Consider the following 27,630-nt stretch of genomic DNA (forward strand, 5'->3'; position numbering starts at 1 on the left):
AATTCCATAATGGACCGATGCATGGTGACTTGGCTACCACCATTACTCCAAACCCATACTAATGAGCAAATGCACAAAAAAAGAAAAAGAAAAAAAAATTAAGGCAGCCAAAAACCCTGCCTTGCTGAATGAGGCTCTACATGCCTTTATGTCCCTCCCACTTTCTCTCAGATATTCCCATATTCCCTTCCCTAACCCTTTAAAAAGGTCCAGCATCATCAGGGGAGTTGGGGATTTAAGCCCTGTGACATGAGGGCAAACCATATCTTTCTTGTCAGGCTACTAGTAGGATGAGAGCAATGTCCTGTGCTGTATTTTCTTCTTTTGATATTAGCCAGGTATTAGTGCTACTCGTGCTGACTGCTGCTCCTGTCCTCAGCATCGGCACCAATGGGACTCACTCCCAAAAGATACTCATCGGCTTCCAAGCTCCCTGGAACTTGTCTCTGCCCTTCAGCGCCCTCCGTCTGGGCTCAGCCATGCAGATAGCTGTGGAGAAAGTAAACTCCAATCCCTCTTTTCTGGGAAACTACAGTTTGGATTTTTCCTATACAGATTCAGACTGTGATCCTAAGGCTTCCTTAGGAGGGTTCATTAACCAGGTGTGGAAACAAAACGTATCTGCACTCTTCGGTCCAGCCTGCCCTGAAGGAGCAGAGGTACGCTTTTATTTTGATGACAGGATGTGATGTGACACTCAATGACACTTTATGATATAATGTGATAATGCATTATGGAATGTGATATGATATGAAAATCTGTATAAATGCACATGATGTTACTGTTCCTGAGCAGTTGCTGGTTTCTTTTCAAACAAATGACTTTTTCTGGTTAACATCATTTCTTGGTGTGCAGGTCACAGGTCTCATTGCATCCACTTGGAAAATCCCCATGTTTGGCTTTGTAGGGCAATCCTCCAAAATGGACAACAGTTTTATTTATGATTCATACATCAAAGTTGTGCCTCCACTTAAAAGAATCTCAGAAGTCCTGGTTAAGACCCTGGAATTCTTTGGATGGAGTCAAGTAGCTATGATTGGAGGGGGGCTTGATTCAAACACTTGGGACAAGGTTGATGATTTATGGAAAACTGTTGAGGATCCTCTGAAAGCTAAATTCACAGTAACTGCAGCCATCAAGTTTGACACCAGCAATCATCATCTCATTCATCGAAATGTTAAGTACATCTCGACAGTTGCCAGAGGTAAGAAAAGTTTATCCACAGTTTAACAAGCATGTGATAAAACATGACCTATTTGCCTCTATGAAACCAAAAAGCCTGAGTCTTACTTGTTACTTAAAACAATATGTCTTGCTCCTGTCATGTAATTGCAAACTAATATTTTTTTTAATCAGCATCCACTAGTGAAGTCCTGCATACTGGAATAATCACAGTTATTATCCATGGTACTTAAGGATCAATAGATTTAGACAATTAAAGTTAGGCAGGTCATCAAATGATATCACCAAAATTCAATTATTTATTGGCACATCAAATTTGCAGTTGACAGTTGGAATTTGTTTCAGTGTGCCCAGAGATCACAACAATAAAGATACAACCATACAATACATTTAACAAAACATACTGTAACAATTAATCGCAATATTTCAACTAACACAACCATATGCCCCAAGCCCTTAAAGTGACAAGTTAAAGTGCTTGTGCTCAAGGAGTTTATACAAATTTATACAACCAGGGAAGCATTTAGGGTGTAGATTACTTCAGGGTAAGTGCTATTGTGTAGGTGAGATGCTGTGGTCTTAATACTACAGTTTGGTGTCAGAGCCAAAAGAAATGTAGAAAACAAAAGAGTCACTCAATCATTAAAGGGGGAGGTTTGGAGTTTATTTTGTACATTTATCCATCGGTCCATTTTCCACTACTTATCCGAGGTCATGGAGTTTGCAGGCAGATGGCAGCCCACACATCCATTTCCCCAGCCACATCTGCCAGCTCCTCCTGTGGGGGCCTGAGGTAAGCTCCCAGCTGGAAGTGCCTGGAACACCTCCACAGGGAGGCGTAGAGGACCTCCTAATCAGATGCCCAAACCACTTCAACTGGCTCTTTTCAATGTGGAGGAGCAGCAGCTTTACTCTGTACTCTAATCAGGTGTCTGAGCTCATCACGCTATCCATAAGTGTGAAGGAAACTCATTTCAGTCACTTGTGTCCATAATCTCATTGTTACAGTCATTACCCAGAGCTCATGACCATTGGAACAGTTGGAACATAGTTCACCCAGTAAAGTGAGCGTTACCTTCAGGCTCAGCTCCCTTGTTGTCCACATCATTTAGCTCCTGGTTGGGTCACCCTGGGCAAGGTGGTCTCAGATGAAGGGCCAGACTAAGAGCAACTCAGAGGGCCTCATGAATAGTTTCACAGCCCAAACAGGCACGTTGCCCTGATTAGGGAGACTGGGGCCCCATCAGGCATCCCTTGAAGGGAAGCTCATAGGTGAGCACCTGCTGGACTGACTTGGTCCAGCAGGTGCTGCAGGTCCAGCCTGATGGGTGGCCACCTTCCCATGGGCCCTCTCAAACTGTGAGTTGGGGTAGGTCCTGGATTTGATTCCAAAATTGCCAGGGTCCTTTCTGTGTGGAGATTGCATGTTTTCCCTGGCTGTGGTTTCCTCCTACAGTCCAATGATATGTCAGTCAGGTGTACTGGAGATACTAAACTGCCCCAGACCGTATCTGTCAGTGTGTCTGCCCTGCAATGGATTGCCAATCTGTCCAGGGTGTTTCCCTGCCTTTCGCCCAATGAGTGCTGGGATAGGCTCCACCACCCTGCGACTCTCATTAGGATAAGCGGCTTGGAAAATGAATGAATGAATGAATAAACTCAAGCATTTTGGTTTGCAATCCCTTGATTTTTGCATTTTAATGAATGTACAAAATAAACCCCATGATATTATTATTATTATTATTTAAGACAAGGGCAGGGAATTTCTACACACAAAACTCTGTTGCTTATGTCATTGTGATCTTGGGATGTACGGATATAAAAAAAAAAATACACATCTCAGGGTGACTTGGGGATCAGTAGATAGAGATGATCAAACTAAAACCAATCAAGCAAGGGGAAAGGTCTAAAATGACATCACCCATCAATAGGAAGATCTCCCCCAAGTCTGACAAATCACTCACTCATGTTAATTTGAATTTGAGACTGGTGGATATGGATGAGAAACAACGTAAATTCTGTTCAAATTTGTGGACCAGGGCACAATGAAACACAGTCAATTTTATACTGATAGGGAAATTAGCATATTTTGCCATCTCGCAACTTCCTGCAACATTTTGAGCAGCCAGTAGCTACTTTTCATGTTCACTCATGTAAATGCAATTTTGAGATCAAATATGTCAATATGACTTCAAGATCAATACAGCCAATCAGGAGAGGAGAAGGGGCTTAAATGACATAACTAATCTACAGGAACTCTTCCCTTAGTCCAAGAGGCATTCATGTCAAAGTTAGTCAGGGATCAATAGATATAGATGATGAAAACCCTTTTGGTGTGCACACACAACATGCCAGGATTCATAATATGTGTCACTACTTTGTCTCTCCACCCCCTGTCCCCCCATCAAGTGATTGTGGTGCTGACAAATACTGAGGACTCCATGGCTCTGTTGCTGGAAGCTGAGAAACTGGGATTGATGAATGGAGAGTATGTGTTTTTCCTCCTGCAACATTTTGAGGTCAGTGGCAAAGTGGTGAGTAAGACAGCTGAGGCCATATCCTGCAGTGTGGTTTGTGCATCGTGCATTCCCATTTTGAAAGTTGCCAAGTCATTTAATTATCATGGGTTTATGAAATTAACACTTACAACTCAGCTCAGTTAACTTCAAATCATTGTTGTCCCATTAAGTTAACTAGAGCGCAGTGCCCTTCAGGTGTTTCTACCTTTAGCCACTGGCAGTCTGCTTTTCAACCAAGCCCTTAAGAATAGGCAAACTTAAGTTGCACATTTGGAAATGATAAGACACAAATTTGTTTGAGTTTTTTTGTGAACGCCATTAGGTGCTGACTTCTCCCAAGGGAGCATGACAGCATTGCAGGAAATGCAGACAGAATCCATATTTATCTCTGCCAAACGTAGCCCGGAGGAGATAATTTGTTTGGTGTGTGTGTGTGTGTGTGTGTCTGCAGCTAATCTCAGAAACTACTGGGCTTATCTACCTAAACATTTTTGTGCACAGCTATGACTATATGATAAAGAACCCCTTGTGGTTGTGGTGATTGAAAATCTTTGAAAAACATTTCTTCTCACTAGTTCCACTGCCTCTCTTCGTTCTCTGTCTAGCTCACTCAACCACCACTGCTCTATCCTCCCTCTCTTTCTATTGTGGCTGTTTGCTCCAATCATGGGTGAAAGAACCCAGGACTTTCATTGCATTATTTGGACAAGTTTATAAAACACACTATGGACAAAGAAAGTCAACAGAAAACAGAGCAGACACTCAGGAGAAAAAAAAAAGTGTAAAAAGTGTCGGAGGCTGATGTAACCTGTCAACAAACAGGGTTAACATAAGATAAATAAGCTGATGCTTCACAACTGTAAAAAATAACATGTAGAACAGCCACTGCCATTTCATACCTCAGTGGGCTAATTTGCCTAATCTTCACATCTTTAAACTGCGGTGGAAATGCAGACAACAACGGACTGAAGAAACCTTTTAGTTCCTAGAGCAATCAGTTGTGATAAACCATAACTGTGTTTCAAACTTGGAAAATCTACCACTTGTTTCTATCTTCCCTTATTGTCTTTAAACTTAACATGCTTGCCTGTTTAAATCTGGCAGCTGACAGTTAGGGTTCATAGTTAGACACATTATTTTAGTCATATGACTTGAGTCTTTGAATTTTCAACTATTTCTTTTTAATTACCCTTTTCTTGAACAGGATAACCTGTGGAAATATGCCTTTAATGACAAGGTAAACCAGGCTGCCATAAGAGCCTTTGACATGGCCTTTGTCATTGGCCAGAAGTCCTATGAAGGTTATGAGTATTATGACTTCTTTGAGCAAGTTTTTGAAAGGCTGAAAGGCAACCCGTTTCAGAGCAACCTGACATCTATAAGAGAGGTAAACACCTTCAATAGGAGCATGGATCATGATTTTGAACATTACAGTCTTTCTGCCCAACTAAATGAATTACCTATGCTGTGTTCTTTATTGTGCAATTTCAGGTTAGCCCCTATGCTGCCTATCTGCACGATGCAGTGCTTCTTTATGCCATGGGGCTGAAGGAGGTCCTCAAAGATGGCAAAGACCCTCTTGATGGACGCTATCTCCTGCTCCAACTGAAAAATAAAAACAACATCCGATTTTATGGTAACTACCTGTTTGATCACAAACATATTGTGGGACTCAGCATCAAAATACGCAAAGCAATCAAGCAATTGCTCACCTACATAAAAGGATAGGTGTACATGCACTCTTGTACAACCAGAGAGTATGAGGATTTTAAGTATTTTGGAGGTTCTCTGTAAGAGCTGCACTCTGTGTGTTGATTAATTTGTTTAATTATATATTTCTCCAGGCAGTGATTAGGAAAGTTTTTTAAGTCAATGAAATTTCACTTACTCTGGTCATGCATCCCATCACACCCCTCCACCCAGCACCTACAGAATAAAGTGCTTGTGCACTTATAAAAAATATTCAGCACCATTTTCAGTACCATTTTCAGAGACAATCTATGCATCAATAGCCTGTTGTTGCAGGTGCCTCTGGACTAGTCCACTTTGATGATGAGGGGGAGAGAAACTTAGACTACGCCATTTACGACCTACAACATACTGAAGATACCACGAAGTTTATGCCCATCCTCAATTTTGACAGTCAGACCAAAACTGTCCGGTAACAATCACAAAATCAGCAACACAGCAACAACACATCACTATCACTGGGAAATTTTTGAATCAGAAAAATTAATTAATCATTAAGTTTTGCATCTAATTTTCGTTAAAATGCTCTCATATGAAATTGCAATCACACAATCCCATTTTAGGCCAACGTCTAGGTTTGCATCTGTGGTGTGGCCCAAAGGAAAACCTCCATCTGATAACCCAGAATGCGGATTCAACAATGAACTCTGTGAATGGCTACTCAATGGTAAATGAAGCAGCATTTACAATAAAACTGAAAAAAGAAAGCTAATGTTCTTTACCCCAGTAGTAACTTGATGCTAATTTTACTTTTTCTTTTTTAATGGAGAGTGTTTTTGTATCACTGCTTCTAAAGTATACCATCAATAGCAACGTTTAGAAAACATGGATTTGCATGTTTAAACAAATGTTTTAGGTCAATATGCAGGCCAGGTTAAAAACCCTCATATTATATTGACTAATTTGACACAGATATTGCCCTGGTGATCTTGCTGGTGACCTTCCCAGTCATTGGTGTGCTAGCCGTCTTGTGCATTTGGATCCTCACTCTGCAGAAACTACGGCTTCAGAACAGGCTCGATGACTCCTGCTGGTGGCTCATCAACTACAGCGACATCACGATCATCAAAGAGCCCTCAGTATGGACCCTCAGGGTGGAGGTCACATCCAAAGCACTCTCACAGCTAGAGATATACAAAGAGTGCACATGTGCACTCATGTATGCACTGCTCTGTCAAATTTAGGGAATACAGGGCATGGGTGTATAGTTGTGTGTATGTGTGCATTTTTGCTTGCCTGGATTTGTGTTCATCTTCTTGTTTGCTGTGTGTGTGTATATGTGTCATCTTCAGGCAGCACGGGCTGCATCTCTGAGCACCACCACCAGCAAGAGCGGGAGTGGCTCCCAGTCCATCATCTCCTGTAACAGCTTTGGCCTGAAGGACAATGCCGGCAAAGAGCATGTCTACTCCACTATAGGCCTGTTCCAGGTGCACATTTAATTAAAAGTATTTGAATTGTTTTTTTTTTCTATAGTGTTGGCAGCTAAACAAGTAAAAACCCTGAAGTCTGCTGATGGTTAGAACAGGTCAACAAAATGATCTTTGATGGAAATGTTCATCTTTGACTTTGCTCAGAGTTTGTTAACATGTCACAGAATACCAGCTTCTAATGCAGTCTCTAATTTGTGGCAGGGAAATCATGTGGCCATCAGACACATGGGTAACAAGCATATCAGTAACATCCAGAAACCCTCTGTAGTCGCAGAGTTAAATGCGGTAAAGTTCCTTTTGTTCTTCCAAACTCAACGTAATTTCTGTTTCCTTCATTCATCTTTTGATGTCTTGTTTTCCTTCCCCTGATAAATTTAAATGTCAAACTGATTTATGGTGATTTTAACTAGAATTAAGGCACGTGTATGGTGTTTGCAAACCAAACCATGTAGTCCCTTTGCTCATGATTCATAGAGTATCACATCAAAATTGTTCACAACTTGTTTCTGAGGATTAGCAAAGGGTTTCATTACCCGTGGAATTATATAGTAGTGTGTGCCTAACCATCTTAATCTTTAAGACAGATGAAAGAGATGAAGCACGAGAACTTGGTGCAGTTCTTTGGAGTGTGCTTTGAGCCCCCAAATGTGTGTTTGGTCCTGCAATACTGCAAGAAAGGAAGTCTAAAGGTCAGTATCTCACACTGCACTGCTTGTGTTCCATGTAATGTTTTTCATACTGTAAAATTACACAACTCCCACTTTAAAATGCCTGCTGCTCTTTGCTGCACTTAGCTTTGCTCCACCCACATTAAGATGTATTTGGAAAATGGGAAAATCTTGCTATACCTGTGCAAAATAGATGCATAATGATTATGATGATGAGATTTGAACTTCAACTTTATAATGTTATTTCATGTTTTGCTATTGTGTTTTCTGCAGGATATTCTGAGGTCTTCAGATATTGAGCTGGACTGGATGTTTAAATTGTCTTTTGCTTATGACATTGTCAATGTAAGTTGGTTCATTGATGCAATATGTTCATTTTTTTCTGTGATGTCGTGACTGGAAATATACTTTATTTACCAATTACATCTTACAAACTGTTTGTCAAATCTTATTAGAGCAAAGGTCAATTCTGAAATAGTATGTTTAGCAGACTGCCAGATGTGAAGCAAAAACAAATTTCTGATCCTTTAAACAGACACAGACAGACTGTGGGGCTGATATTTTGATATTTACATAGCAGTATCTCTAAAACACATTGCATTTTGAGCCTACTCATGGCTTAAACCTCTTCCTTCAATCTCCAGGGAATGGAGTTCATTCACAAGAGTAGTATGAAGTCCCACGGGAACCTGAAGCCCAGCACATGTCTCGTGGATAGCCGACTCCAGGTTAAACTGTCTGGTTTTGGACTGTGGGAGTTCAAATATGGGACGAAAAACAGGCTCATCGCAGAAGAAAATCTCAAATCTGAAGGTCAGTGGGTGGTTTCAACAACTGAAGAAAAGTTGTTTTGTTATCTTTTAAATCCTGATATGTATGTCATTTACCACAGCATTGGGGAGGACTCATATATTTCAGCTGCTTTAGAGTCTATACTAACTTAATTTCAATAAACAGATACAGATTCTATGGATATACAAATACATTATATGCAAATAAAATACAAATACTATATAAATAAATAAAAATATGTAGATAGATAGGTAGACATAGAATCTATAGCAAAGGGCCTACAGGGCCTATTGTCTGAGTGGTTTCATGAAGGGAAACAGTCTACGTGGGGAGCAGGGTGTGTTGTCTTAACCCAAAACACCGACAAAAAGTATTGATGTTTGTCTATTGTGTCGAGAAACATTCAACATCTGTAATAAAAGCAACACAAATGGAAGTCAACAACAGAATGGAAGCAAGCAGCCAGCAGCCAAAACCAGAAAACCCATAGTATTGGCCCTTGGCCCTAGAGGCTAAATTGTGATCACATGACAGCTGATGGGTAATGAGATTGATTGTAACTGAGCTGTTTTACAGAAAGTGTACCAACTGAATTTAAAACACAGAAACCTCAAAAGTCTGACAAGTCAGGGCTTTTGATTTCTGTTGCAGAATTGTACTGGACTGCTCCAGAGCTTTTACGACAGTTCAGTCCCCCGTTCTGTGGGACACCCAAGGGCGATGTCTACAGCTTTGCCATCATCTTGTGGGAACTCATCTGCAGCTCTGATGGTGGCCCATACCATGACGTCAACCTGGAGCCAAAAGGTTAGCATGATGCCATACTCATGTGTCGTCATGGGGTCATCATGGGGGGTGGAGCTTATGCCAGCTGGCACTGAGAAAAGGATGCCACAGGGCCGGGACAGTCACAGTTGTTAACACTCAGATCCATACGTACGGGCCACACCTAGTCTCAAGCTTATCTGACCTGCATGTGTTTTCGACTGAGGAAGGAAACTCAAATTGCACTCAAAAAGAAGACTAGGAATAAGGAGCCTGGGAACTTCTTGCTGAGCCTTATAAAGTCTGAACGATTTATGTTTCCTTTAACTCTTATTTTTTTAAATTTATTTAACCTGTTTAACCAGGAAGTCTCTTGAGATCCCTCTTCCTAGGGAGAGCTGGCCAAAGTAGCACATCATTTACAGTGTAATAGGATAAAACCCAATAGAGAGGCATTACAGACAACAAGCACATATAAGAAAAAGAGCTCGAATAAATCAGTTGCATTCCTCTGTTATGTGGACTTTAAACATGGCTTAAAATCTTCCAAGGGGATCAGATTGTTGAGCTGTAGCAAACTCTGAAGATTATTCCAAGTCCAGGGAGCAATGAAGGAGGCTTTTTTTTACCTAGCTCAGTGCAAACTCCTGGAAGCAGGTAAAGAAGCCATCTGGTGGAGGTCAGTGTCAGAGGGTTACATAAACATGAGGGAAATATACCAAGTATGGCTTTGTAAATAAAAATATGCAAATATAACTTTGTGCTTATTTCTATGCTTTCTCCAGACATTGTCAAGCAGCTGCAGAACCCTCCGAAGGGGGAGCCCCTCCGACCGTCACTGTCTGACCAGCTTTGTGATGAGACCATCAACACGTTACTGAGGGCCTGCTGGAGCGAAAACCCAGACCACCGGCCACCATTTGGATCTATACGGAGCAGGCTGAAGGAGACCAGTCCAGAGAGGTCAGTTTTTTTTTTTTTTTTTTTTAATTTCTTTCATTATTACATGCCTTTTCTGCTTCATTAGATAGTAGACACATAATGAAGGATATGTACAATGTACTACGGATATGTGAGAAAGATCATGAGCCTTAATATGTCAATAGGACACCTAAGGTTTTTGAATTTGAGTTTGATTTGAGCAAGCTGACTTCATGTTAAAAGTGAGATGATGGCTGCAGCTGTATTTGAAAACTAGCAATCCATACTGATTAGTTATCATGTTATTTTTAGTGTGGATGAGATTATGTGAAATTTGCATTTCCGACTCTGGATTTAAGGGGGGAAATTCACTATCCCAGATAGCAAACATCAGCCGGCCCGATGTAAGCTGTAGCTCATAAATCACGTGAAAGGTTGGAAAAAACATCTTGCTTACGTGGGCCCGATGTAGGCATTCCATCAAAGTTTTACTACAGAGGCCCAACGTTAAAATGATTTCCAGACTACATTGGGATGATGTATGGAAGACATCAGAGACAGATATATCTGTTAGACTTTGGGACGATGAAAAAACAATGTAGGGGCAACATCAGCACTATCTAATCATTCATCGGTTCGACGTCAGGTGGACAGAGAGCCAATGAGAGTGTGAGAGCTGACTGATATTAAGTCACTGTGTAGCTCAAAGGTTTCTTTATTAATATAACAATGGCCGACAAGTGAATGAATAGAGGTTTCTATTTGAGCAAATGGCATTAGCGCCCAGATTTTTCACCCTAAACCAATTGTTCTGCACTAATTTTCACATAACATAATGTTAAATGAAATCTCTTAGACTGTTGATGAGGCGATTCATTGTATTGAGTTGACTCTGGAAGTCTTGAGTCAGGTACAGCACTCTTTTTATCAGCTAAACATGACCCTCACACAGACTTGGGGTCTTTTATTATATTCAAATATGAATGTCCTAACCAGTATTTCTTTTGTACTGTAGTCATGCAAATATACTGGACAATATGATGGAAAAGTTGGAGAAATATGCAAATCATTTGGAGGATGTAGTGGAAGAAAGGACCAATCAGCTCACAGTCGAGAAGGCGCGTGCAGACAAGCTTCTCTCCAGCATGTTGCCAAGGTAACAAATCTAATGGCATGCAAGCATCAGTTCTTCGCGGCTTACATTGTGCTATGATTGGTATAGCGCCCTAGCTGGATGGGTTTCCATTAAATAGTAAGCGATAATACTCTGCCACCCTTATTTTGACAATGCTTTTGTTTGATTGGCCATAGGTACATCGCAGATCAGCTGATGGCGGGGAAGTCAGTGGAGCCTCGTGGCTACGACATGGTGACCGTCTTCTTCTCTGACATCGTGGGCTTCACCGCTATGTGTTCTGTCAGCTCTGCCATGGAGGTGATAACCCTCCTCAACGACCTCTACAGCCTTTTTGATGACATCATCAAGTTGTACGACGTCTACAAAGTATGCCACATGCAGCATCCTTCGTCTTTTCATCACCGTTATGCATTTGGGAGCTGATTGCAAAACTCATTAGTTCTTTAGGAAAATAGAAAAGTTGAGGATATATTTTACAGCAAATGATACACTGATGCATCGTTGCGTTGAGGATTGCCTATTGCTATACCTTAATTTTTCAGAAAATAAGTTTTAGTTACTGTACAGTGCACTTTTCCCATGTTGTGTTATGCTATCACATGTTGTGCCAGCCCAGTCTATAATGGAACTAAACCATTCGGTTGTTATTCCAGGTGGAAACAATTGGAGATGCGTACATGGTAGCCAGCGGTTTACCGATTAGTAATGGCACCAAGCATGCTTTGGAGATTGCCACAATGGCTCTGCATTTCCTGTGGGCAATCAAGGTCTTCAAAATCCATCATATGCCCAATGACAGTCTAGCACTTCGCATCGGGATACACTCAGGTAAACAAGGGATGAAAGGCATTTGGAATGGATTCAACACTGTATGACATGTATGTTTTGTACACAGAATTTTTGTCATTTGAGAATCTGAACACTTGCATCCAGACAGTATGGTGCACCTTTATAATCGTAGGTCCAGTGGTTGCTGGAGTGGTGGGCACCACTATGCCTCGCTACTGTCTCTTTGGCGATACGGTGAACATGGCCTCTCGAATGGAGAGTAACAGCTTACGTGAGTGAACGTAAATAACATCTTTATAACATCTGGATTAGGTGTATTTAGTTTTCTCACTCAATATCAAAAATAAAAGAGCTGAACATTGTTCGATTGTCAACAAATCTTTATTTCAGAACTCAAAGAAATAATGTATATAACATTCACAAGATTGTCCACGCACAAACAGAACACCAATGCCTCAATACATGTGCTGATGTGTTTTTTGGTGATTATTTACAAGAATAGAATAACTGTACTAAATGAAATGCCTTGACATTTTCAACTGCAATATTGCATTTTCTTCACCTGTCACATTATGGGAAACTTTAACCTAGGTTAACGTTAAACATTATAAACCTATAAACAGTGAGTTAGCACATTTTTCTCTACTTTATTTATTTTAAAATAAAAAAAACACCCCTGTGCTTATGGGTTTCACAGGATTGCAGTTATGTACCTAACAAACATCAAGGTAACCCTCATGTCTGCCTTTCTTTTCATATTGATGTAACTGCTTCAACATGTGTATTTTGCACAGCCCTGAAGATTCATGTGTCTCAGAGCACTGCTGACATTCTCACCCAGAGTGGATTGTTTGTGATGGAGGAAAGAGGGGAGATTGAAATAAAGGTGAATTGATTGTCAACATGTTTGTTTTGCAATAAAATGGGCATTGCACTTTTTTTTTTTTTTTTTTTTTTTTTTTTTTTTTAACCAGCTTGTGTGTATGACCATAACAGGGCAAAGGGAGTCAGAAGACCTATTGGCTGCTGAGCAAAGATGGCTTTAACCCTCCTGTTGCCAGCTCTCCTCCAGCTGTGATTCTCAAACAGCTGACAGAGGTACAGTTTGCATATAGAAAATAGCTTTCACAGCGACTGTAATGACAGACAGTTTTTGCTATTATAGCCAAGTCAAGCACTTATAATGCAAGTTCAGCAGGTCCAATTAGGTGTTGTGCAGTATTTAAACAGAGAATTGAATCTCTCAACCTGTATGAAGCACTGAGCGATGCATAGTATTTTATTCAATGAGGATAATTAGTATGTTATTTTGACCTATGTTTAATCAATGTCTGTTATCTCCACTCAAGGTCAAACCAATACTGGCCAGAGACCTCGAGAAAAAGGTCCAGAAATCGCTGACCAAAATTCAAATGACTCAAGTGTCACCGATGACGACAGTGAACACCTAAAGAACCATGGGATATTCTCACCGTATTTGGTTATTTTCTGATTGTCAGGCAGGAAACATCAAGAGAGGACATCTTTGTAAGCCTCACAAAATTGAGCAAAAGTATTTGTCTGCTCTAGTTGTGAAGAGGAGAAATGCAGATACAATGGAAAATCCATTGCTTTCAGCATGTTTAATGTCCTTCACAGGTTCTTTGGTCAAATCAGAAGCAAATCAGAATAAAGACCCCAATGAGGTTCTGAAAAAGTTCTTTTAATGGTGCAGGTTTTGAATATTTCATGTATTCTTAAAGGCACCAATTCTTAAAGGCACCAATTACCTATTATTTAGACACGCCATGGTGCATGCCTAAATAATAATTTTATGGTACTGTATAAAAAATTTTTGCACCCAATCAATAGGTAAAACACTAGCATTTTGAAGCATTCTTCCTGCACATGGTGCACCCCTGTACACCGTTGTACAGTAAACTGAAAACACTGCTGCCTCAGACCAGAAAGTGCTCCTGAGGGCTCAGATGACCACAATATTGAGACATGCTGAGAACTTCAGTCAAAAGCAAAAAATACACAAAACCATTTTCACAGTTACAGGCCATGATTCCCATGGTTATTATTTTAGCACAACTGTTTTTTGTTTCACTGTGGAATAAAAACAAAAGGAGTCTGTGCCTTAGATGAATTTGTAATTCTGACATGTTTCCTCTGTTTCAATTATTTCTCTAAAGTGCTGATTTAGCAAACTTACTATATGAATTATGAGTATTTTTACTTTTCACCAGGCCAGTCTGTCTCCCACTAAGGCCTTAGGGGCGGACACATTGTCTTCTTGTCTTCTTCTGGCTTTGACCTATAAAATAAAGAGCAGCTGCTTTTGAACTGGGATTAAGCAGTGCTGTGTGCAATCATAATTATTACCAATACTGTCTGTAAATGTAGGAATATTCAGGGTAATGTTTTTCCTATAAGTAAACTGGAATGCCAGAATGCTTAGTCTGTTGATTTGTGTTTGTGTTTATTGTGGTGTTGTCATTTTGAGCCTATTAAATCATACATGACATGAGCCAAATTGTTGATTTATGCCATAAAACTTCCTCAAAACCACATAAATCAAAAATAAAAGAGCTGAACATTGTTCGATTGTCAACAAATCTTTATTTCAGAACTCAAAGAAATAATGTATATAACATTCACAAGATTGTCCACGCACAAACAGAACACCAATGCCTCAATACATGTGCTGATTACAAATGGTATTTGTAATGTTTGAAATAATCAACACAGCGTGGGTGCGGAGGAGGAATGTGTTCATACGCTCCCTGAGTCCTGGGTGGCACTCCCCTCTGTGTGTGTGTATGTGTATGTGTGTGTGTGTGTGTGTGTGTGTGTGTGTGTGAATGTTTTTAACTTGCACGACGTGTCACCTTCTATATATACAGCCAATGAATGATGAATGAATGGATGACAGCGGGTGAAAATGTGTGTCTTTACTACATATTTGGTCCATTTACAACACCAAGACATGTGTTCACCAGGACCATCAACAGGATGAATATTGATGTTCCTGTGGTTGAAATGGGGAAAGAAACAGAGCGGATGAAATGCCAACAATGTGAGCTGGTGATAACTTGGTGATAACCAAGTTATAATATAGAAAAATAAAGCACATTAAAAATAAAATATATTACAGTGTATTTTATTGTAATTATTCTAATTGTAATTAATACTTTTACCACTATATCACATCTCTTTACCTGTTATGTGTCCTTTATTGGATGACTTGATAGCTGTAAAAAACAACAAATCACATTAGACACTCCAAACGCACAATACATTAATAACTGACAATTTATTTACAAAATAGGCTACAAAATGCTGCCCATACTAAATCATCCCACAAGCAAGCATGTAGATTCAATGTAGAATTTAATCTTATTCAACTGATTATCCCTTTAAATGAGAATTCAGGGTCTCCATAAAGTCTCTTTACAATTTAACAAATGTATTACAAAAGCAAGTGAATAGACAAATCTGTGGAAATTATTACAAAATGAGGAGTAGACATTAAAGTTTTTTTTTTTTGCCTCATTTAATGCACCTCTATATGGGCACCATTAGTTGCACGAAGCACATCAAGACAGTACTCGATTTCTTGCCATGTTCGCTGTAGCAGAGCCTCATCAGTGGTGGCAATGGCATCAGTGATCATTTGCTTCAGGTCGTTGATGTCCAACGTGATTAAAAACTCTGATAACCACTGAGTGCATAGAACAAATCTGATTAACATATCTCATCAATTGCTTTTGTAATAGATTTTTTAAATTGTAAAGAGACTTTGTGGACACCCTGTACATTAGTGTCTAATGACACTGTTTATGTGTACTGTACCTTTAATTTGAAACTCAGCAGTGAGGACGCCCCCACTTGGCTCTGCTTCAGCTGAGAGACTTCTGCTAGAGCATGGAGCCTTTGCAAAACAAACAAACAAACAAACAAACAAAAAAAACAGTTAATGTAATTAATCTTTGGGCCATTGTATGGATGTCATGTGATACAAACACTTGTGTATAAAGCTGTTAAATACAGTGTGGCAACCTCAGACTAAAAATTCTCAGAACAAGAGTTACTTTCGAGAAAAGAGAATATTTCACATAAAACAAAATAAAGTGCAGATATGAGGTAAAGCCAGATTTCTCCTCTCTTTTTGCTGTAAGTGGCTCCTCAGCTGGTTAATTTAGTGTCGACTCTCTGATGCTCATGCAGAGCCAAGACAATGTGTACTCTGCAGTGGAAGTGATTTAAAATGAAACAACGTACAATCCTTCAACAAAAACATGCTTTAGTAAAATTACAGACTTTGGGATGGAAATTTTTTTGTCTTCATTTTGATTTAGAGTTGTCACTTATTCTTGCACATGCAAATGGAGAAGATACAGTAGATCAGTGCCTCACGAAAAGTCGACTTTGTGATGATCCAAATTTTTTGGTGATATTTTCTATCATAACAACAAGCGCATGGTTCTCTGTAGGGTCGTACTCACTGGCTGACAGGTGAGCCTTTCTCCATCGCACACCTGGACCTCACAGTGAAGCCAGACAGTCGACACCTTCTCCAGCCGCTGGAAGCGGAACGAGTTGAACTTGAACATGGAGCGGCTGTCTTTGGCGTTCTCAAAAATAGTCACAGTGCTGTCAGATGAGCAGCTGTTGAAAAAGGGTGTGAAAGATTGTTTTGATGGTTGGTGAATTTGGTGAAGAATTCATCCAACAAACAAATGACAATAATGCTGCATATCCTTAGTAAAATACTGAGGTACATTTAACACACGCCAGTATCAGCTCATATTAGACTACCTGTTAATGATGAGACTCCACCTCTTCCTGTCTGTTGAGTAGGGACTGGGAGTGGCCCAGCAGTTGTTTATTACAACTTTGAATCTGAAGAGGCATATTGCAAGGATGGGTCAGTGGTCTGGGGACATATCTATGAGAGGAAACCATGAATCTAAAGATAAACCACCTAATACACTGAGGAGGTTTGGAAACCATTCAGTATACCTGTTACTTAGTCCTTTTGCCTCAATACCGATGAAGACTTCAGAGCCGATCTCCGATGTGTCAATCACATAGGGAGCATCTTTGGCATACAAGAATTTCGAATTCTACAAAATATATAGATTTTTTTGATGTTGTTTTGTCTGACCTTGCTCGCAGATTTTTCATTTCCATTTCATGACCATGTTATTTTTTTTAAACACATATAGTATATAAATAGCATTATGAATAAAATGCACAAACATGGCAAAAGGCCTCCACTGGAGAAAGTGAATCTGTGTGGCAGCGACTCACCGTGAACACATTCATAGACAACTGTGATCTAAAAGTGCCTAAACTCCCGTTGTTGACATAAACTGTAGCCACTCTGGAAAAAGCAGAGGGTTTAGTAAAAACGCTGCAAGTCATTGGGTTAGAATGCACATTTTCTCCACATAGTGACTGCGGTCACCCCGTATCCTGGATTGATGCTTACCTTTGGCTGAACACTGCGTTGTTGACCAGGTAGGCTGCCCGGTAGGTGCAGCTGAAAGTGTAGTTGACGGGCTGATTCCTGACTGTAAGTGAAGTATCGTTTGACACAATGGAGTTATAGAAGACGTACTTGGGGTCTTTGCCGGGCAGGTACTGTGGGGAACAACGGGCACATCAAAAACGAGTGCGGCTAAAATGCGTCTTTACTTCTTCTGATTAGTTAACTTTAGTCTAGACAGGAAATTCAGCGTAAAAAATAAAAGCTCTTATCATACTTTACTTGAGTGGTTAAATGTCTAAGTACCTGCTTGGTGTCTCACCTCTGCCAGGGTGCCGCAGTAGGAGTGGTTTTTGGGTGTCAGATCTGGGATGGTGAAGCGATAGTAACCTGGGGTGGTCGTTCCAGTGTAACAGACCCCTCCCAGGGACAGCTGGTCAATTTCCCAGCCGTACGGACACTCTGGGACATTAGCAATTATGGCGTTGGGGAAACACGACACCATCACATAATCTGTCCAAGGCAAAGAGACAAATTTTGGGAATGGTGAAACACTTTTAGAGATTGGACCATGTACTCTTAAAAACGCCTTAGAAACGATTGCTTAAAATGGACAGGGTTTGCTTCCAACACTACTATCTATGCCAAAGTGAACACGATACGAGCAAAGTGAAGTATTTATGCATCATTTAAGAGTAAATATAACAAATAGAGCGGTTACCTGCTTTTTGGGGGGCGCATGTCCATGCAACAGGCAGCAGCATTAGAAGGGCACCAACAGAGGCCATTATTTGATGCTGCAGAGAGATTTAACAACTGGCATCAGCCATGTAGGAGTCTTTAAGGAGTACAGACGCTGTACATCTGTCAAAAGAAGACTTACCTGTGGGGAAAACAACTTTGACTAGTTGGATGTCAGAGGATCTTCATGGCTCTTCAGCAGGTTACCTGGGCCCGTGGCTTTACAACTAACATTGTGTCAACTTGAGGAGGCGTTTTATACTTTAACAGGTGAGGGCAATCGACCTTCCCCCTTGTCCCGTCTCTACTTGTCCCCTTGGCAGCACTGATTCGAGACCTCTATTGTAGCGCTACTCACAAAAGCTCTCTGTGCTGCTCACATATTGACTTTCAAATGACCAAGGTCTCAAGGGGATCAGTGCAACACTCAGCATGGGAGATTCTCCTTCTCTGGGAATGCCCATACATCAAATTTTGCCATTTTTCATTCATTCTGTAAAACTGAGATTAGGATGCGCACCATAAATGCATCTGGAATGTGATTAGAACCATCACGGTGGCAGAGGAGGATAAAACAGGGATTTCCTACACTGTATGGCTGAAATTGAGCTCACAGATTCACACAATGTGTAACATGACTAACGTTGCCAGGAAAACTGCACAAAACCTGACACGGTTCAAAACATTTTATATCCTCTTTATATAAGCCGTTAATGCTGACAAACTGTTAAATTGTCACCGCTGTTTTAATAACCGCTTGTGTATGTCTAGCTGGCGTAATTATTCAATTTAAAATCATGTTTGACTTGATGTGGCACAATGTTAGGGTTTGTGACGTGTATCAAAATATTTTTGCCAGAACTTGATATCAATATTGTGACAATATCACATAGTAGGGACGACTATCGGTGCTTTCATAAGGTATTTACACACAAAAGATCTTTGATAAATCATTAATTAATGAAGCTATAACAACTGAGCAAGTAGCAAATATTCCATCCCATTACCGTGGTAATGGGATGGAACACAAGATCATTAAAACATTTCACTACATATTTGGCGCTAACCGTGTGTTCAAAATGTGAGATAGACACAGAGACGATCAGCCCTCCTCACTTTCTTTATCCTCTTGGCCAATCATTCAAGGTATCACGAACAGAACACCATTAAGAAACTAAATGGTGCAAACAGACATGTATGGATACCCCTAAAATGTGATGGTAGCTTAGATAAGGGCAGGCATACACTATTAACTAGTGTCTTAAGTGGAGATGATAGGCCCGTGTTTTGCAGCATTCAGTAGTATGAGGTTTCACACAGCCGAAGTCTTGGGCTATTAGATATCCCTTTTGTCCAGTGTCTAGATACCCTTTCTTTTGTGTGTGAAACATTTGTGTCCTCACTGACCCTTTTACAAGAATTTGAAGCCACATTGGCCTCAAGTCTTCATGACTTCAAATTAACTCAAGATACAGGCTGGTAAGTTTTGATCTGCTCTATTTCAAGTCAGCCGGGTAAGACAGTGGCTTCGTTCTGCCACATCTCATTCTTACCACCGAAATTTATTCGGTTTCTGCTTTCACTCACGGTTATTATGGTCAGATGCAGCAACCACAAGTTTAAAATCTTTCTTACGCAACATCTTTGACGTGCACCCCCATTCACAGAATCAAGTGCATCCTTGCAAAGACTTAATGACAACAGGCCACTGTAAAATGATAGTGAGGAGGTCAGACACTAATGTCCTTCTTACAACAATTCAAGTCACTACAATGCAGCTGAGGGGGGGAAACTGCCCACCATTAGCATCTGAATGGGCCAACAGGGGAATTCTTAAGGGGCAATCCAAGGAAGATACCAATCTAAGAATGGGTCAGGGGACAGGTAGCATTACAGCATCTTGCGCTGCCAACAATTGGGAGCTGCAAGATTCCATCATGTTACGTAACCGGTGCCTGCGATCCAAGAAACGTGCTCAGGGCTTGGTTAAGGAGCGGGAATGTATGTGCGTGTGTGTGTGCGTGGTCCACTTGAAAGCTTAACTCAGTGGATACGCTGCTCATCAATTTTCCCATCAACTGTCTCTATAATGAGATGATAAATGAAGGAGAAAAAAAAATAAAGATGCTGCACACTGATTTTCTTTTTTTTCTAGGGTGTCTCACGTGTCTGCCTTTTATGATTTACTCATCACAGCAGATTTAGCAAGAGGTGATTATTGTAAACCAAATAAGAAAAGCATGGAATCGCTGCCTTTAGAAAAAAAATGTTTGCCTCTTTATTCTATTACATGAGGAGGAATAGACATTTTATAGACACAGTCAAAAACCACTAATGCATGAGGGGGAAGTCAGAGACACTGTTGTATTGTTGGGCCTAGCGACATAGTGCTTTGGTCTAAATGTACAAAATTACCATGTTGTATACCTCAATATGTAGAAGTAGCAATAGAGTCTATATGGGTATACATACATTTCATTATTTACAATCATACACAATATATTTACATAATAAATAGTTTTAGTACGATGGCATCTGGTTTCAGGGTTTGGCCATTTGGCAGGTCCAACTCGTAGGGTCAGGTTGGTAAATAAATTCCCTCCTAAAAGACAAACAAAGCAAGACTGGGACTTAGAAATCAGGCAGTTTATCATTGACACTAACAATAAGTTGAGAATTCTACATCTTAACATCATTTTGGAGCTCCAACAAAAACATTTAAATAGTTATATGAGTATACTGGCTATATATCTACAATATGTCACGTAATATAAAGAAGTGTATCCTTTTTTTATATTGTCGGTAATATCAGTAAATGGTTTTGGCAGGTTTCATTACATCATGGCCAATGGCTTTTGAAGTGCATGATTTTTTACTCAAAATCTGACTTTGTTCAGTAGTTACTCATTAAAAAGTGATTGCTCCTTTCAGAAATTCAGATTCAGACCGTGAGCAGTGTTTGGATGCTATACTTACTCTCTCCAGTGTGGTGCACTGTTTCCACGACACAGTAGTCCCTCATCACATGGGCAGATCTGGTTGATACTGAATGCCAGGCCGCCGTCAGGTACATAGCAGCTCTCACCACGCATCAGGCGCCTCTTGCACACCTGCTCACCGTGGTGGCGGGCACAGCACATGGACGGCCCACAGTCTCTATCCACTTTACACCTGGCACCTGGATAGAAGGAGCACCCATTAGTCTCCAGTCAAGTTTTATTAGATTCAGCTGAGTCTATTGTTAAACATCATTTCTGTTTTAAGCCCCTCTTGGACAAGTTTATCTGATAAACCCAAACTATTTTCCTCATTTTTCAAGTGAGATTCTCAAAATCAGACTGCACCCAATGTCTTGGAAGAGCAATATGATTTAAATGTGTCTGTGGATCCCTCAGAGTTTCTTTCTTACCCTCTTGTCCATTGGGGATGCTGCGGTGGCACTTCCCAAACATGCAGCTGAGTCCGCGAACACACTGGGAGTCCCTGCGACAGTAATGGCCCTCCCCTCGAAGAGCCACACACAGACCGAAGTGGCGATCGCAGGAGAAACCCCGCCCACAGGCTCTGTCATGGTCGCACACACCCTGCAGAAAAGAGCAGAATATTTTCAGACACTGCGACTGATACGCTTTCAACCACTCAACAACTGTGTGTTCTGGCTGTGGAAAGACCTTCGTGAAACCCTGCCCTAACTTACTGACTGCAGCATTTTAAAAACAATGAAATGAAAATGTCTAATCTGTCACTAAGTCATCAAAAGCCAGTTTTAATTTGAAAATGTGCTTTTGATGTGCATTCATCCTCTGACCACTGACACTGATTTCAGAGCTTGGTTGTGCTGAATGCTTCTAAAACACTATGTTATTATACAAATCATAAAATGTCTTTTGCTGAATTTCTGCAGGAATATTTGTGATATACCTGTAAATAGCAGAAGGATACAACATGCTGTACTGAGTCTTACCATGGATCCTTTGGCTGCAGGAGCACTGTCCCTGATTGTCCTCGGCCCTTCCTTGGGAGGGCTGTGAGGCATGTTGAGCATCCAGGCCCAGATTCGAGCCTCTGCCCAGGAGGCACACAGACACAGGCAGACCAGCCACAAACTCCTCGACATCTCCACACAGCCAAAAAGCAAAAGACCACAAGAAAAGAAAAAGGATAAAGAGCCGGGTGGCAGAGCGGTCCAAATGACTCAAGGAAAAAAGGAAAGAAGAGTCTACTGCTGTGCACAAAAACAAAAGAATATAGTTGATAGTGTCTATCAAGAGAGAAAATGTGAATGTTTTCTGAAGCCAGATGTTGCAGTCAGTGTAGAAGTTTGGTACTAAGAGGCTCTATCTAGTTGACAATGGCTTTTATAGGTCACCAGGGCTTGACTCCCCCATGCCACGCTGTTTGTCCAAGCAACAGGGTAGGAGGAGACAATTAGTTGTTAATGGATTAACTAAATTGCCCAGGTCACCCCCCCCAAACAAACACATACACACACACACACACACACAGAGCCAGAAAATAGTGGCAAAGTGACCAGCCGTGGAGCAGGGGAAAGGAGAGAGGGGAGATGGGACGGGGCCCTGGGAGGGGGTTAATGGACATGATGGGTTGACAACAACTTCACACAATAGGGCCAAGACAAGCACCTCTCCGGTTTATCTCCTCTAGACAAACAAAGTGGAGGACAAAAGCAGATAAATGCATGACATGTTTCACTGGTCACTGAGTGACAGGACGGCCAGGGTCAGCGGGGGCCACAGCGCTAAGGATCCTGGCCCCAAACACTGGACAAACACCCCCACCTCGATCACCCCGTTACCCCCTACCCTACCCCACCTCAGACCCCACGCTGGGAGCAATTTGCAGGAGTGCACTCCGCAGACGACCCCGTGATCTCATTAAACGTAATTATCATCAGCGATTAGCTCTCAGGGGGAAGGGGAGCGGAGGCGACACAGGTTCCTCTGGGGAGACAAATGGATTCATTCGTACATGTTTTTCATCGTTGTGATTCTGGCATGCTGTCTGCACCATCATACGAACTCAAATCAGTTGTAGTGAAAAGGAGGACAATTCGTATATTCCTCAGAGTTTCATAATTGATGCACGTCTCAAGTTATATAGAAACAGGTTTAGAAAAATGCAAGCCACATGTTACAACTATCTATCCAAAAATTGATTTGCAAGGTTGCACACAGTAGCTGCATGTCATCTTTTCTCCCTCTAACTGTGGTTTTATGAGGCATTACTTTTTCTGTGTTTATTTAACCCTCTTACTGTCTGAGCACCGGAATTTCACTCTCTGTATAGATGCTGTTTTTTGTCACCCCACTGTAAGATGTAATTTATTGTATTTGCTACAGCTGCAGTTTGCTACCTGGAGTGAGTGAGTACCTGTCTACCTAACATCTGGCCTATTTTAAGCTTTACATTTTTCCCAATCCATATCCAAGTTCTCTATACAGCTGCATGAACTGTTTTCATACCGCGGTCACACAGATGCAGATGTTGCTGATTCATGAATTGTGTTGGACATGACAAAATCATTATATCGCACCCTCATGTTTTCTCCCCTCCAAAGGTCTTAACACTGTAACTGACCTGGCTATGTCTGGTCTTGAAGGTGGCAATGGTCACTGAGCCTATTTTGGCTATTTAATACTAAATTGATAACATCTGCAAATCTTCCTCACACCAATACAACAGGGCTCACAGTCCTGCTTATGTTTCAGCTTGCACCCTAGCTCATATAGAGCCTGGGAGTGGCTGTCTTGTATGGGAAAAATGTATTTTGTGGTTCATACGCCTATGATCTATGAAAGATGCACTATAGCTGCACAGAAAATGTGGAAAAAAAATAAAGAGGATGTGCACAAAATAAGTTTAAATATAGAGGTAGAGTAGCCACATCAGCCCCTTCTTTGAGAAATGGGGTCTCTCTCAAAATACCTTCTTGTTCTTTTTCTACTTTATGTTGCATTTGATGTACTGGCTAGTGGCCAAAGCATGATTCCAAAACAGACAAACAAACCAAACATAAAAACACTAAAGACTGAGGATGGATAAGACACCTTGGAAAGAATGTTTTCTGCAAGTAATGATTTGGCATTTTTAACTGACCCTAACCCTAACTCAGCTAAGACCATGTTTTGGCATTCTACACACACTACACCTCAGCAGCATTTGCAGATTATTTTGCAATAGTCCACTGTCCACACTCTGATGCCCTGAAACCATACCTAGAACTTTTGCTCCATCCAACTCACACCTCCACTATGAGCATGAATCAAGTGATTATTTGCAGCTCTCGAAAACATGACAATCCTACATTACTGTTTTCATAAAACTTAATCTTCCTCCTCTGAACACAATGCCAGACCAGCATTTTCAGATTTAATCACCTTGGAATGTGCTTTCAAATAGTCACATTTTTGTGGGTAGAAAACACTGGCTTAGTGTTGACAGAAGATCAATAAAAAAAAAGATGCATTTTCAAATTTATTAAGTTTTGTGTGGACATGACACCACACGCCTCGAGGCTAGGATTGCGCCCTGTCCTCCCACCTTATTCAGGGGCTAGTTACAGCCCCTTATCAATTAATGGTGATCACAGTGGAGATGTTGTAATGCTGATACCCTGAGAGCCTGGCCTGCTGTGTCAAGACGTCCCGCACGAGCCTTCCGACTCTACAAGAGCAAAAACACCAGACTGCTCACACAGGCAGGTCTCGGGCTAGAGGAGGCTTGTGTTAGATGCAATCATTACTTCTATTATACTTGAGTCAATTCAAACTGTCTGATTAGCTTTAGCTAACATTTGCATTAACTGATTTCATTAGCATAGAGTATTTTCACTCAGACTGAAATGCCTGGGTAATTGTTGTCAGTAATTTACATATTCAGTGTGGCAGACAGATGGGTTGTGTAGATATCACAGGGTCTGCACCTATCTCAGCTCCAGGTAGTTAAGTCCTTATCATAACAGACTAACACAGACTAATGATGTAATTGGTGGTCAATTACTAGGTACAATAGCCGGGACTGGATCAGTTAGCCAAATGTAAACAAATAACGGATTTAACTATTGTGTCATAATTATGCAACCATCTGAGGAGTTACTCAGCTGAAGATTTGTGTGTATTGATTGGCAAGTGGTAACTGATATGTGAATGGAAGAAAAAAACAAATGTGAAAATTAAAAAAAAAAAGGTGAATAAACCATTAAATTTACTGGAAACATCATCTTGAGTTTGGCCGAGGATATTATTTCTCTCCTGCGAATTCACAAGAATCACTCATAAAAGTGGCTGACATTTTTACTTATTTGCAGTTTTATTTTCATCAGATGCAACATGTGTATTGGCAGCAAAGACCAGTGCTTAGTCACAGCAACTCCTGGCCACTTAACTTGGATAAAAAATCTTGATGACTATATTATAAATTTTGTAACTGTAACCTTTCTCTCCCTGTATCTCGGTCCCTAATGAGGTGGTAATGGCTGCTGTAATTCTCAGATATCTGGAGCTGTTCTTATCAGCTGTCTGTTTTCCACGCCGGCAGCAGGCTCCAACAAAAGCATTACAACTCGCAGTACGACTCCCGCTCCCCTCCCCTATCACGTTCCTTCACACATGCAGTCCTGACCTGCTACTGTACATACAGCAGGATAGTCCCCTCTTATTTGCTTAAAGCCAAAGCAGATAACTGTCCCCAAACGTTCTTACCATGTTCTCCCTGTGTTAATGACTCTGCCGATGACGTTCGTAATGAATGGGCCTGCTGTCACAATCAACACAGCTGTGGGTCTTGCAATTAGAGACTAACAAATACAACGGGCAGGGTGAATTTTGTCCATTGTAATGGATCTTGACCCCCCAGAGGGAGTTCTGAATGGTGAGGCGCATGTGGATTCAGCCCTCCCAGTGCCAAATGCAACGTCCACCGCAGGACTGGATGGACAATTTGCAATAGAAACCAAAGAGTGAGTGTGTATTCAGGGCAGTGAGAACAAGCAGGTCATGTGAATGCATCTTTTCTTCAATGACCGTAGGATTTCTGCCCCAAAATGCGCTGTATGGGGTGCTGTTTCTTGGGTTTCTTTGCTTTTCCAGTGATGATGCCCGGACCAGGTCTATTTTTTATTTTTATGTTACAGGCTGCAATGCAGTCACAATAATGTCATGATGGTGTTGTGGCTTTCTTTATCTAGTGGTTCTGAAATTTTAGCCATGAGATTTGCGTCATATTTTCTATTCCACATCAGTTCAAAAAGTCATCTTTTAAGAACCGAGGCTTATGTAGGCCAAATTTGTTTGTGCATGTTTTCAAGATTTAAAGCAATGGTCTCCTGTAAATTATGTTTTCTACCCACCTGGAAAGGATTTTCATGAACTTGACCTGGATTGTACAACAAAGTTCTGTATGTTCCCGTGGAATTACCCTGTTCCAACCACATCCTTTACACTGATTTATTTTCATTTTCCACACTATTAAACCCCTTTTTATCATCTGTTAATCAGTGTTTGTGGAAATTTCATGATGAAACTCATCCTTCCTGGTCATAATTTGTATGATATACGGATGTTACATAATTATTTTTGGTTATTGCCACAACTGGCTTGACGTCACCAGCTAGTCACTGAAAAACAGAAACAAAACACACTGGTCTAGTTTTGGTGGTTTATGACAATGGTTTCTGCAGTATTACTCAGTAAAAGGTTCCAGTACTGAAACTGGACCATAAAAGGGAACATTGTCCTTACGCAGTGTCAGACAAAATATTCTACCTTTTGTCACTGGAGATCTAACTTTTCTCTTAGAATGTGGCATTATTAGGTCGCTAGTGTACCATATCCTTTAGAATTAGTTATTTCCTGTTCCAGTCCATTAAAAGCAGCAAGTACCATTTATATTCTTTGAAAGGTACCTGTGAGTACAGACGCTTTTTTGCCTTTATTTGAAAGGTGACAGTGGAATAGAGAGGACAGATCTGGAAAAAGACAGGGAGGAAATGCAACAGGTCCCAGGCCAAACTGAACCACAGGCTATAAAAAATAGTGTGAATCCTGGAAACACTGCTCACTGTAAAAAATGCCACTGAATTTGTCCTTTCAAGCAGCTGATAAACTGTAGCTATTATTACCATTATCATAAGTTATACTCGTGGTAACAGTGGTAAGAAGTTAGTTATAGTAGTAGTCTAGTAGTGTCTTTCTGGAGTTTCAGTGGTTTCATGATGTTGTGTCTTTGGTGGTATTTGGTCATATTGTTTAATTTGACCTCTGGTGTTAACACAGTGGGGAAATAAAACCTGAGTTTCACACATACCAGTCTGAAATGTGTTAACTAAACTATTTTTGGACACTCCAGAGCACAAGTTCCCCTCACCTCCCTATCACTCCCTTTGAATAAAGTGGAAAATGTCTTCAAAAACAATAACAGCATTGGCTTTCATATTTCA

At 40.8% G+C, this 27,630-nt stretch overlaps 3 protein-coding genes across 3 annotated transcripts; 1 reads left to right on the forward strand and 2 right to left on the reverse strand.

The window, feature by feature from the left end:
• Positions 1-299: 299 nt before the first annotated feature.
• On the forward strand, positions 300-13,466 carry gucy2g (guanylate cyclase 2g). The gene is made up of 22 exons (XM_030078357.1): positions 300-659; positions 856-1,204; positions 3,592-3,716; positions 4,906-5,088; positions 5,193-5,337; positions 5,727-5,862; positions 6,014-6,117; positions 6,363-6,529; positions 6,743-6,880; positions 7,085-7,168; positions 7,468-7,572; positions 7,825-7,896; positions 8,196-8,364; positions 8,995-9,150; positions 9,894-10,071; positions 11,045-11,185; positions 11,341-11,533; positions 11,821-11,995; positions 12,129-12,227; positions 12,751-12,842; positions 12,953-13,054; positions 13,306-13,466. Exons 1-22 carry the CDS (start codon positions 300-302, stop codon positions 13,405-13,407), a joined length of 3,375 nt encoding a protein of 1,124 aa, XP_029934217.1. The 3' UTR covers positions 13,408-13,466.
• A 1,429-nt stretch (positions 13,467-14,895) lies between these two features.
• On the reverse strand, positions 14,896-18,220 carry tectb (tectorin beta). The gene is made up of 10 exons (XM_030078492.1): positions 18,154-18,220; positions 17,755-17,945; positions 17,436-17,587; positions 17,255-17,327; positions 16,964-17,067; positions 16,760-16,843; positions 16,447-16,609; positions 15,794-15,872; positions 15,160-15,192; positions 14,896-14,969 (listed from the first exon to the last, which is right to left on the reverse strand). Exons 1-10 carry the CDS (start codon positions 18,218-18,220, stop codon positions 14,896-14,898), a joined length of 1,020 nt encoding a protein of 339 aa, XP_029934352.1.
• A 2,925-nt stretch (positions 18,221-21,145) lies between these two features.
• On the reverse strand, positions 21,146-25,926 carry LOC115377389 (dickkopf-related protein 3-like). The gene is made up of 4 exons (XM_030077079.1): positions 25,895-25,926; positions 22,138-22,290; positions 21,583-21,757; positions 21,146-21,351 (listed from the first exon to the last, which is right to left on the reverse strand). Exons 1-4 carry the CDS (start codon positions 25,895-25,897, stop codon positions 21,146-21,148), a joined length of 537 nt encoding a protein of 178 aa, XP_029932939.1. The 5' UTR covers positions 25,898-25,926.
• Between the last annotated feature and the right edge of the window lie 1,704 nt (positions 25,927-27,630).

This window comes from Myripristis murdjan, chromosome 19 (assembly GCF_902150065.1).
Source record: "Myripristis murdjan chromosome 19, fMyrMur1.1, whole genome shotgun sequence".
Classification (NCBI taxonomy): domain Eukaryota; kingdom Metazoa; phylum Chordata; class Actinopteri; order Holocentriformes; family Holocentridae; genus Myripristis; species Myripristis murdjan.